A 12950-nucleotide genomic window follows, 5' to 3' on the forward strand; every position below is an offset into this window, starting at 1 on the left:
CCCCAACCGTCGCCTTCCCGCCACCCCCCTTCCGGTCGGCCGCCCCCGGCCGGTCCCTCGGGTGCCCCCCCGCCGCGGTGCCCGCCGGCGAGGTTGTAAGGCCCCGAGGCGGGACGCTGGCCTCCCCCGGGGCTGTTTCCTGGGGCCTCGGCTCTGCTCCCCTTTCTGATGTCCCTGCTGGTACCTCGGCTGCTGGGTTTCTTGCTCGAGTCTTTGGCCCCGGTTCCTCGAGGTCTTTGAACTTACTAACTTTACTAACCTGCTGGTGGAAGACCTTAGCCGTGAACACTTAGGGGATTTTTGGTTTTTTTCTTCCACTATCCCACAAGTACCTCAATTCCTTATCACGTATTTTAATCATTGCTATTTGTTAAACTAGAAAAACACGGATGACAGGAGAGTTCCTTTTGAATAWCAAAGAGTAGCCTTTTGCCAGGCGAGGGCTAGGTTTCCATTAACCATTTCTTGACTCGTGAAGGTTCAGGAGTTCGGGCATCTAGTCCCATTACTTACTGACTTGCCTTTCCTAGGTGCCATGGCGCAGAGGGTTTTGACTGAATCTTTTAGAACATGAGGTTTATGTCCACGCAAGATCAGATTTAGGAGGTAACTTCAGTTTACTTTATGTGGAAGTCTTGATTGCTGATTTTCAGCTGGATGTCAGATTGCTTTTTGTTGATATCTTCATATGAGTTTTATGAAAACCTAGTGATTGCAGTAGCTAGGTATTGAAAGCTAGGTATGTGACATTTGTCATTGAGCAGAACATAGCAAGAATTAGAACTAATTGAATTTTATCTGTTTTCATTAGTGCTTGTTTCTGTACAAAGCTTAAGTTTTTAGCATTTTATTTAGTTTTGACATAGTGCTTTGAGATGCTGTCACATGAAACTACAAGTCGTTGTTGCATATTAATTGAAAAGGTCTTGTTTGAGATAAAACTCATCATCTTTGGCTCACTATATAAGAAGAAATTGGGATCTGCCAGATGTCTTATTTTATTTTCAGCTTGGTGTTCTATTTCCACTCAGCATTACGTGTCTGAGTGCTTTCATCTTCCCTTTTATTYCATGGTGGCTCTTCCAGCTTCTGCTGTCTTACCCGAGTAGAGTGTATTTAAATTTTCTGTTGTTGATCCTTGTAGGTTAATATTTTGGGCTATAATCTTATTGTCTCTGTGACTAACTGTGAGAACATAGTATCTCCTAATAGCCAGTCTTCTGATTTGCTGAAGCACCTTTATATCTAGTTTGTCCTTCTTTTTAATGCTAATTAACCATTTGACTTTCCTATGGCAAGACCAGAAGTGCCTTGATATATAGTGCAATCAAGGTTTTCCAGCTGACCTACACCCGTTTAGCATTGCTCTGACCTGATTGTTCAGTATAGAGGTTTATTTATCAATACTTCTTAAGACAAGCTCTTATAATGCTGTCAAAAGTTGCCTTGAATTTCAGATAAGCCAGGTTTACTTTTTTTGTGTCTTCTTGTTATTTCCTCAAATATATTACTCTGATTTGGGTTTGAGAATGCTGTCATCTATAACTCCTTGCTGACCATCTCTATTCTCTTTCCAGGGTTTTCTGCTCCTGTGCAATTTGGGAAAGGAAGGAATTATCTTATTTGAATATACACAAAGTATTCTCTTTCTGGAATTCCTTTTTTTCCAGTAGTGGTCTAAATGTGAACTTTGGATGCTAATTCTTTCTCACTTCACATAATTGTGGGATGTTAATTTTCCTCACTTCTTTTTGCAGTGCCTCTCATTGCTTATGCAAGTCTTAGAATTGTTTCCCTAAACTTGCTTTTCCAAGTTTGCATCATTTTTCACATTTCCTTCTCCTTTTTTTTTGGTATTCTAGTTCGTAATTCTCTGTCTACCACACAGTATCCTGCTGCTGTTTAAGATAAGAAGGCCATAGGTTATTATGGTCCACCTAATAGTTTTCCTTACAAAGTTGTTTTTTTTGTTCAGGAACAATGGTAGATGAGTACAGAATTATCCACAAAGGCTTCTTTGCCAACCTCCATTTGGGGTTAATATTCTTTCATTCATTTTAAGCTAGTCACTGTGTCTATATTATACATAAATTAAATAGCTGACTATACCAACATAAGTAACTCCTAAAATTGTTAAAAAGAAAAGTGAACTTCAACTCCAGATTTTTCTTTGGAAGAATGTATTTACTACCTAAAAGAATAGTGTTACTTGAGAAATTGCTCTGCTTACTACTTTTTCTCAATATTTTTGAAGGATTGTTCTTAAATATGAAGGAAATTATAGGTAAGACTATTCAGAGATGCTTGCAAGTAGTTTGTGTTAAATATTTAATGTGTTGCATCAACATAGTGCTTTCTGTACCCTGCTTTGGTCACTGGTGATAATTCGTTTTAAGTGTGTTGCTTATTTTTCAGAATTCTGAGGATGTCCGATGTAAATGCATCTGTCCTCCTTACAAAGACCATTCTGGCCATATTTACAACAAAAATGTTTCACAGAAAGACTGGTGAGTTTGTGGGGCATCAAAAATTATAATGAGTTCTACTGGTTAAAGTCATATTCCACTGTGATTATATGCAAGTTTTCTGTAATGAGGCCAAGAAATTATATCTTTTGCATAACTTATTGGTACTTTACTTTTAAAAATATTCCAGAGTTTGTCTCCAGCCAGGGGCAAGGCCCAAAACCTGTAATGCTTGCTCTGTCATCTGGTTTTGTTTGCTTGCATATTTTGTTATTTATTTAGACTCGAAAATAGTAGAGGAGAAGGGGTTGTTGTAATTTGAGTTCAGTGATTTGAAATTGTCTGTAGAATGGCAAGGAAGCATGGTCTTGGACCTAGGACTCAGGAGAATTGTCCGCTCTTTCTCTACTCTTAAAACTTGCCTTGTCATTTAGAGATTATTTCTGGAGATTTCTGTTATGTTCTATTTCTGTGCTATTTCCACAGCCGGAGAGTGCAGATACATGAGCCAGCTTGAGCTGTCTCACAGCACGTTGTTCCAGACAGAGAGAAGCCTTGCTTCTCTGTGCCACAGCCATGCACTCTGCTGTTCAGTTTCTGCCAGCTGCGGCATTTGTCAGGCTCCTCTCAGAGCTGAGGACTGGCGTGCCTGGCCGGGGATGGGGGGCTGGGGGAGAAAGGGACGTGGCAATGCTTTACTACATTGGCCTAGCTCTCTTGTGTAACTTCACCTCAAGTATCGCTGTCTGATGAGCAGCAACAGGATAGCAACTTGATTCTGAAAAAGCTTCATGCCCCTGAGTAGTCCCACTGAAGTAATTATTGGAATAAATTTAATGCTACAGATATGTGTAGAGCTGTGTCTTAATTTATTAAATTACTTACAGAACTATGAGAAACAATATTGTAAATCGCAGTCTAACCTAATGAGCATAAAATGCACTGTCTAATAAAAATTATTACTTTTGTCCCACATGATTAACTTAACATTAGTCCTACTATGACAGTGAGGAAACATACTGAGAGAATTCCAGCTGCAACAGGCATTTCAGAGTAGCAGTATTACTCGTTTTGTCACTCATTACTCCTCTGCAAATGAAAATGGATTTTTCGGTGAGTGTTGCTTAATATGTGATTTACTGGCAGGAAAGATCCTACTTCCATTTAATTCAGTATTGGAACTGACTGAAGGGAAAGCTAGCTTTGAAGGCTTGACTAATTTTATGGTGAAAGATACTAATGCATACAGAATCTTCAAAATTTGTTTTCTTATCTTAAATGCCAATTTGTTGAGATCATGTCTTAGGTGACCATCTGGGAATGCTTTATGGCTTTGATCTTCAGTTTGAGATGTCTTCTTGCTACTTTTAAAAGGCTTGATTGCTGTTTCATGAGCACTAAAATAAGGAAATTTAGTGCTGTACTTTGACTTCTGCATCTGTTTAAGTGACTCATTATTGAATAGAACAGGGTGATAAACATCATCCTTTTGGTATTCAGATAAGTCATTCATGTGAGACAAAAGCCAGATCGATTTTTAGTGTCTTTATGAATTATGCACAGTATAACGATGACTTGGCTGTTGGCTTATCCTGACATAAAATTAAAAATTAAGTTTTAATACTGAACCTGTATCATGCATGATGACATTTTTATTTAGGTGTTTCAGTTCTTTCACTTGAAGTGCTCAGTTCTTCAGGCTTCAGAGATTGGCGGACAGTGCGTTATGTTAATATCAGTATGAGCTGATGGTGCTGTGGTCCCATTAAAAGCATTCACTGTTCTAGATTCAGGCTAAGAACTGTCGCAGGCAATCCAGTCCTGATGAATAACGCACTAGGCAAGCATAGCGATGTCTAAGTTTAAGCACCTAGCAACAGTGTATTCATTTAAATAACCCACTTTGAAAGAAATCTATTGGTGTTTCATGTTCAGAGACTGACTGCCATGATGGTGGTGGATTTGGAGGGGAGGGAGGACGCCCTGTCTTCTAGCTGAAAAAGCTGAAAATCTGTCTGTGCAGAAGCTGCACTTCTGACTAGCCTCGCTTGCATGGGAAGAAACACTTCCTCAGTGGTGTTATTGTAGGCACAAGTGAAAGGGTGGGAATGCAGAGGCAATGGAGTGGGAATATCCTTCAGGAAAGGATCATTCTTTTCCACATTTTCTTTTAAAGTTACCATAGAATTACAGTCCAAGGAGATATATTATCAAAAATCTGAGATTTTAATATCTTTTACGCTTCCTAGCAACTTGAAACACTGAACTAGAGAAAAGAATGCTGATCTTAATATTTGATAATTTACAGTAACAGCTTTTCCACTGTTCTTAAGCAGCATACTGATGTAAGCTTGCAGCATTATGAATTATGCAGCAATTATGAAATTGCTTAGATTATAACTTGAACTTATCTTTGATTTTTTTTATAGTTTGAATGCTGCGCTCCGGCATGGAAACCATAATTGCTATTACAAATAAGTAGAAAAAATAAACCTTTTGTTCCTCTTGAGAGAATGGATTAGGTGTTTAATAGTTTTAGTTTTGAAAAAGAAATGCAAACAAAATGGAAGAGATGAGTTGATGCCTGGCCTCATGGCTCTGCAGTGTCTTAATGTAGCATAGTACAATGCAGAATCATAAGCTACTGCTGTCACATCGGGCACTTTATTGCCTGCTTCTGACTGTACCAACACTGAGTTAACCAAGAGAGAGGCGAAAGCTGTTTTCTTCTGTAAGGGCTATGTGCTGGAAAGGAGCTTGGGATGTGAACTCTAAACAACCAATCTGAGTCAGCAAAAGAATTGGAATTACATAAGTTACTGGCAGAAATAGTCTTGTGATGGCTGGATTTAGTGCTGTAGTATAGAAATGTCCACAAGATTGTCAGTCACACTTTTTGGCATGGGAACTGACTTATATTTTGTAATCTTTTAAATCAAATTATGCTTTTGCATCCTGGTCCAATGCTGAAAACTGAATGCTGCTTATACACTATTATGTTGCTTAAAAAAACAACCYGTATGACTTCATTTTTTTGTTTAGTGCCTGTAACTCATGACAGTAAAAACAAGACTTCTGTTCATGAACACCAAAAAGAGGTTAATCTTCCTTCAGACACTGGAAGGATAGAATAAAGTTCTTAAAGTATGATGAAGAAAGAAGTGGGTTATAGCTGGAATTTACTTTCATCTGATATCAGTGTCAAATGATGCATTCCTTCTGGGATTCTGCTCTGTTCTTAATGATAAGCAAGCTCAAATCCTTGAACTTGTTATGCTAACAGCTGTAACGTCTTGTATTTTTTCAGTGAAAATATAAACATCTGTATTTAGTTAAAGTTCTTACAAAACTTGTTTAGTAGCTTGTCAATAGCCTCTTCCTTAAGTAAAATAATTGGGGTGCAATAATGCATTAAATCTCGGAAACCTATAATTAAGAGCAATTTAACTTAACAAAAGGTGACTTCTCAACTCATGCAACTGGAGGCCRCATGCATCTGAAGCTGTGAGATCTGCCTGCATAGTGGAATAGGTAGGATAAAACCAGCCCAGAACTGACTGAGCGTTTTGGGTTTTTTTTTCCAGTGACTGTCTTCATGTGGTTGAGCCTATGCCTGTCCCTGGACCTGATGTAGAAGCATACTGTTTACGTTGTGAATGCAAATATGAAGAGAGGAGCTCTGTCACAATTAAGGTAAACAATATAATTCTGTTGGTGTATATTAAATATTTCAACCAATTAGTAAATAGGTCTATCATATTTCAGAGGACTATTCTTTTTAGAAGAAAAACTCTCCTAAAGCAGCATAAGTTTTAAGGGTTGCCCCCCAATACAGTTGTTAACAAATTAGCTTGAATAGTAACGATAGCATCAAGGTAAAGCTGAAGGAGCAGGCTTAAGAACTTTTACTGAATATCTCAAATCTTGAGTTGAAGCTTCATACCCTGCTGAAATTCTGAGTGTTCTACTTTTTTTTTTTTTTAAATCAGACTTTGGACTTGTTATTTTATAGGGTCTCTTATTATTCAGCTGTCTTGCTTAGTAGAAATTTCCTTTGTATGCTGGGAAGCTAAGATGAGCAAAATCAGCCATGTTTGCTATGGTAGATTAACTCCATGTTCTTCAGTATTCTTATCCCTTCAGAGACATTGTCTCCTAGGCTGGGATGAATAGATTATGCAGTACATCTTTTCTTCTTTTATAGCTTGGACTGCATTTCCTTTTTTGCCTTTTAGAGGTTTAGTATTTCTTTTCTCCTTCATGTTTTTCTTGGTGATCTCTGTGGGTGTTTGAGTGCAGATCCATGCTAGAGAATGGAGAGCATGAAGGAACCCCTAAATTTTGTCACTTCAGTTTAATGCCCAAATTGTACAGTGGTCTTGGTTGGGGTGAGATTTATACCACCGAATTGTATTAAAAGGGATAGCAGAAAACTTTAGCAAAGCCTAGCTAAGAGGAACTTTGTTTCAAACTGTATTTGTCTGCCTTCAAACCCTTGTGATATTGTGTTCATAGTTTGGTGGCTTTACTCTGTGGGTTTTTAAATTGTCTAGTGACACTTCCAAAGATAAACAGGCTTATCACAAGCTTCGCACATGCCTTTCTTTTAGTCCTTGCTGCCTGCTGAGAGACTGTGAAGGTAATGTCCTAACACTGGCATAAACTGTGCATATGTTTTGTATTGTACAGGTTACAATCATCATATATCTGTCCATTCTGGGCTTACTTCTTCTGTACATGTTTTACCTTACATTGGTGGAGCCTATACTGAAGAGACGTCTCTTTGGACATTCACAGCTTATACAGAGTGATGAAGATATTGGGGTGAGTTCACCTGAAAGAATGTGTACTTGGGATGACATAAAGATTGGGATGGTTATTTGTTAAATAAATTCTTGGGGTGAATAGCTTTTTGCCAGGCACTTAACTTCTTTTCCTGAAGGGAGAGGATGGTCTTAACAGGAGTCATGAGGCTGTATGATCACTTCTCTGAAGCCACTATTTCATTTTTTTTCACTGGAGTAGAAAGTAGTAAGGTGAGGAGTGCTTCTGTTACCCTAGCTCTAGACATGGAGATTATTTCTCAGAGCAGAAATAGAGTAGTAAAGGAGGTAAGCTTATATAGGAGGCACATCTTCTAAAGGGCTAAAGATTAACATGGTCTTGTTAGTGATTGCATTTTATGTGAATTACCTGCTGCTTGGATTTCTCTCTACAAAGAGAAAGTATATACTGAGGGGTTACTGCCTATTTTGTACTCCAGCCTGAGTTTGTTGGTGCTAAAAATTCAAGAAGGAATTATTGTAATGAGGTAATATAAATTATTTCAGCATGAAGCACTATTAGTATTACAGCTAGAAGCAAAAATGTGATAGTATATTCCCACAGACCAGAGCAGCCTTTTGCAGGAGGAAAAGGGGAGCAGTCCATTGATGACAAATGACAGCAGGCTTTCCTCTCTCTTGCTGGCCTTCCCCATCTCTGGCACAATGTTTTTAACTTCTAATGAAGACAAAATGAAATTGTCTTCAGTTCCATTGCAGGAAAGGCATTTAAGACTTTATGAAACCTGGTATTGGAAACAGTGAAAGACTTCAATGCCTGGTCAGCGTTGATAGGAAAGACTGGCTGATGGGAGTAGGTCATCTTGCACCCATGTACCAGTACAGGCTGGGAGCCCACCAGCTGGAGAGCAGCTCTGTAGAGAAGGACCTGGGGGTCCTGGTGAACACCAAGTTGACCATGAGCCAGCAATGTGCCCTTGCAAAAAAGAAGGCCAACGGTATCCTAGGCTGCATGAGAAAGAGCATTGCCAGCAGGTCGAGGGAAGTGATCCTTCCCCTCTACTCAGCCCCGGTGAGGTCACATCTGGGATGCTGGGTCCAGGTCTGGGCTCCCCAGTGCAAGAAAGATGGAGACGTACTGGAGGGAGTCCAGTGCTGTTTAGTCTGGAGAAAAAGTCTCAGAGGGTCTTATCAATGTGTATAAATACTTGATGGGAGGGTGTAAAGGAGATGGAGCCAGACTCCACTCAGTGGTGCCCAGTGACAGGATGAGAGGCAATGGGCACAAACTGAAACACAGGAAATTCCATCCAAGCACAAGAAAACACTTCTTCGTTGTGAGGGTGTCTGAATGCTGGCACAGGTTGCCCAGGGAGGTTGTTGAGTCTTCATCCTTGGAGATACTTAAAACCCAACTGGACACGGTCCTGGACAACCTGCTTGAGCTGACTCTGCTTGAGCAGGGGGGTTGGACCAGGTGGTCTCCAGACATCCCTTGCCACCCCAACTATTCAGTGATTATGTGATTTTTTTTTTTTTTTTTTTTGTATTGAAGAGGGGCTTGGAATAGTATAAAAATATGGAGTACGGCTCTGTAACTCTAAGGAATTTTGTAAAGCTTATGAATCTGTAAGCCTTGGACAAGTATCATCGTGAAGTAATGTGGGGAAAGTATTCTAAACTGGCAGCCAGATTGGTAGCAAAGTGTCAGTGTTGAAAAGCATAAAATGATAAAGGAGTTTTTGAAGTCTGATAATAACACCAACGTAGTTTCTACATTGAGTGCTGTTTTTACTAGTAAAGTACCTTTCAAGTGTGCTGTAACCTTAGCAAGAATTTCTAAAACCAGACCCAGTCTATGAAACAAGATTTCCATTTGTTTTAACCTAAGCATTTCAGCAGGTGCGAGCACTTTAGAATACAATAAGCACTGTTGAGATAAATGAGACATAGTTAAAAAGACCTAAAGTATTTATTAGTCTCTTACAATAGAATCCTTAAGAATATTTCTATTTTTCCTTCAAATAAATAGAATGTTAGTAGGAGATAAGTTACTTTGGTCATGGTGAAACAATATTATGATTACAACACTTAGAAAATCTATTTAAATGCTTATAAATACCCAGTAGTTCTGCCTGTTGTTTCAGGGACTTCCTAGATTTGAAGGTATCAAATTTGGTAAATGTTATGCCTGTATTGTGTTTTAAGTGGATCATGCTCAGTTTTATCATGTTTTTGAAGTGAACTGTCATTGTTAGTAAACTGAGGAAAAGTATATTCTTTAGTTCTACATCTCTTCATCAGCAGTGGCTGCAACAGCCATCTCGAGTTTAAAAATAAATAAATAAAAATAAAAATTTAAATGAAGCATTCTTTCTAGATGATAGCTTTTATCAGCTGTGCCTTCTTTTTGTACCTTGATTTCACAGCAGAAATCTGTGATTGTCACCCAAGTTTGAGCTAATGTTTGGAAAAAGGATATTCAGACGGGTATCCTATTTTTCTTGTGACCCACTCTTTCTGTGCTTGCTTGTGTCTTATATGGAGACGTATTCCATATGTCTTTGTATGAATGTCCTAAGATATTTCACAGACACTTCTAGGAGGATGTTGTTTTTTTGGAAAGGAGGGACTGAAGTGACCATTTTTCTGTCTGCATCCTCATAGCAAATTGAGCAAATTCCTGATTGAATCAAATGAACTTGTGCTGTAAGCCGTACCTCACTTGGATAGATAATAATTATACCTCCAAATCTGGAGTGGAATTTTCTGGGTGTAGGTGGAAGAAGTAAAATAAATCCTGTGGGAGAGCTTTAGTTAAGTACAGAATTAATTTATCCTAAATTCTGGATCCACTTTATCTGATTTCATGTTCTGCTTTGTCTGTTACTCTGTCCTAGCTCATGCTTGCAGAGTCACTAGTGCTTATATCTACAGCTGTGCATTGAACAGAAGGCACATTAGCTCCTTACTTAGTTCATGCTACTCCTTTCGCACTCATCCTTCTTCTGTGGCAGTAAATGTGAAATAATTAAAGGTCTTTCATGGCTTATCCCCTTCCTTGTCTTCCCTCTTGCAAGTTTTTGAGGTATTGATCCTTGTCTGACTCTGAAAATACCAGTCTTCATAAGTTGTTGTTGTTGTTGTTGTTGCACTTCAAAACAATATTTGTTCTTTCTCTCATTGCCCACTGGTGGCAGTGGCAACTGATGAATGTTCGTAGACCTTCTATAGACCTTCTTCCTTTTAAATTTTCTTTGCCTTGTTGTCCACGCAGAGACTGACAGTAGTTAGCCTTTGAGCTGAGACCATTGCTTGTCCAGCTAGGCAGTACTATCTGACTTCTCCTGTGCTCTCTTTTTGTCCCTGTGTTTCTTGGTGGAAACATGCTGCTATTATGATTTTGTTTCACTGTGAAGTGATTTGCCTCCTATTAACTTCCCATTATAGATATATTCAGCTGTCTAATCTTTTTATAGTGAGATTATAACTCTTTGGATCAGGGGTTGTCTCTTGTTCTATATTAACACATTTCTTAGCCCAGTGAGGCCCATGTTTGTCTTTGGGACTTGTCAGCATCACTCCAATAGATGTTGTTAATGATAATCTGTGTGCTACTGAGAATTATGATTGAACTACTCTACACAGCAGCATGTCACAAATAAAGTATCCATTAATGTAAACACTTTTAAAAATTTGGGGAAATAAAAAGGAAGATGACGTGTAGACATAACATAAAGGACAAACAGTTACTTAATACAGGATATATGTTGTTGGTTTTTTTTTTCATTTGCACTATACGTTGCATACTTGAGGCTTTCTGACATTAGCTTTAAAAACATGACTTTGTTGAAAGCAGTTTGACAAACGCATAAGAGATTCCATTCCAACTTTCACTGTTTATGACTTAGATTTATTTATTAGAAGAAAACACAGCTTTGCAGGTATTGTTAGGAAACAGACAGAGTAAATATTAAACAAGCACTTGGTTATTGTTGAGCTCTTTGTCACTTAAACAGCTGTATTTACACTTTGCTTTTAGACAGCTTAGTACAATGGGTTTAGTTTGGTAAACATCAGAGTGTGTTGGTTTTGTATAGAATCTTTGTGTGAACATCCCAAGCTGCCTTACAGTAAAAGACTGAGAGCTGGCAGAGCACCAACTCTTTAATTCAGTTTTAAAGTGAAGTGCATTCATGATGATGATGGGAGGGTCCCAGTGTCTGGGTCTGTTCTAGGCTTCTACCCCAACAGCTACTAGTGGATGCAAGGCTCTAGGCATCTCTAGGCAGCAACTGTAGGCAGCAAATAATTGTTTGACTGTCTAGTGAAGTTTGGTCTACTTGGCAAACCTGTGGAAGTTACTTTGAATGAAAAATTGAAGTACAGTACTAACTGTCAAACACCTGTGTTGTCATATTGGCTGACTAGCTGGTTAAATAGCTTGTGTTTTGCCTAAAAAATTACTTTAATGTACTTTCTGAGTGCAATTGTTGAGCACTAACTACTAATTTTTGCCATTTCAGGATCACCAGCCTTTTGCAAATGCTCACGATGTGCTGGCTCGTTCTCGGAGTCGTGCCAACGTCTTGAATAAAGTGGAGTATGCCCAACAGCGATGGAAGTTACAGGTCCAAGAGCAACGCAAATCTGTCTTTGACCGTCATGTTGTGCTGAGTTAATTGCCTGCCTCAGTAATAACTCCAAGGAAGGACTAATTGAAAGAGCTGGCTGATGTCTTCCTGATCCTGCCACTTCAAAAGGGTTCTCTCTAATGGTTCATTACTGATAGAAAAAAGTATTTGAACTTAGAAAGAATGTACTGGAGTGGAAACTATTAAAATAAATTTAGTTAACCAAAAGCTAAAAATCTTTACATTTTCAGATGATTTTTACTAACAAAACTTTAAAAAAAGGAAAAAAAAAAAATACAGAGAACCCTGAGGTATCTTGGGTTGTCACTGCAGTACCTTATTTAGAGTTGTGACTTTATGGTGATTTTTAACTATATCTTTCTCTCTACTACTTATGTGGTCAAAAAGTACCTGGGAACACAGTAATTACTTAAAACTCACTAATCACTTTATGTAAAGACCTTTTGTAAATATACTTGGATTTTCTGCTGATTAATGCTAGGTACTGGAAATCTAAATCTTGCAGTGCAATTTTCATATCGGAGAATGAAATCCTGATTGACTGTGTTCATCATTTGATTTCTTGCACTCTTACTTTGAAGATGCTATACATCAAGTGATGTTTGTGGATTTGAGGCAAAACTTAAATGGACACTGACTCTTTGAGCTGCATACTTAAAGTACTGTGATGTAGATAAACTCCAATGCAGTGCATATTAAGACAGTGTTGGCATTTTGTTCTGTTTTGCTCTGATAGCTTAATATATTGTATGTGTGATAACTCTTAAAATCTGCTCCCTTTCTTTTCATGGGTAAAGTCTCAGGAGTTAGTATATGATGAAATATTTATTATAAAAAAAAATCTTTCTGCATCTGTGTGCACTGGTGGTATAAGGCACATACTTTCTCTAGCATTTGTCATCCTGAGAATTAGGTGTATTTTTTTTTAATCTGTGATTCCGTACTCATCTCTGAGGTATACAGTTGCTAGATAACTGGCTTTCATATATCCCCTTTGGAATGTAACAATTAAAGATAAAACTGATTTTCAGAAAAAGGATTTGCAA

The 12950-nt window shown here is 38.3% G+C and overlaps 1 protein-coding gene across 3 annotated transcripts in view; it reads left to right on the plus strand.

The window, feature by feature from the left end:
- The window catches only part of TMEM9B (TMEM9 domain family member B), a 22499-nt gene extending 9558 nt beyond the window's left edge, over positions 1–12941 (plus strand). The window contains exons 1-6 of one of the 3 annotated variants that reach the window (XM_026070306.1): positions 510–606; positions 2416–2507; positions 3459–3578; positions 6050–6158; positions 7155–7289; positions 11776–12941. In XM_026070306.1, the coding sequence (XP_025926091.1) occupies positions 6075–6158; positions 7155–7289; positions 11776–11931 (375 nt within the window). In that variant the 5' untranslated portion in view covers positions 510–606; positions 2416–2507; positions 3459–3578; positions 6050–6074 and the 3' untranslated portion in view covers positions 11932–12941. Of the gene's footprint in view, positions 1–509; positions 607–2415; positions 2508–3458; positions 3579–6049; positions 6159–7154; positions 7290–11775 lie in introns of those variants that run through there. The other 2 variants (XM_026070290.1, XM_026070297.1) reach the window with 2 other exon arrangements.
- Positions 12942–12950: the final 9 nt, after the last annotated feature.

This window comes from Apteryx rowi, unplaced genomic scaffold (genome assembly GCF_003343035.1).
Source record: "Apteryx rowi isolate R43461 unplaced genomic scaffold, aptRow1 scaffold_107, whole genome shotgun sequence".
Classification (NCBI taxonomy): Eukaryota; Metazoa; Chordata; class Aves; order Apterygiformes; family Apterygidae; genus Apteryx; species Apteryx rowi.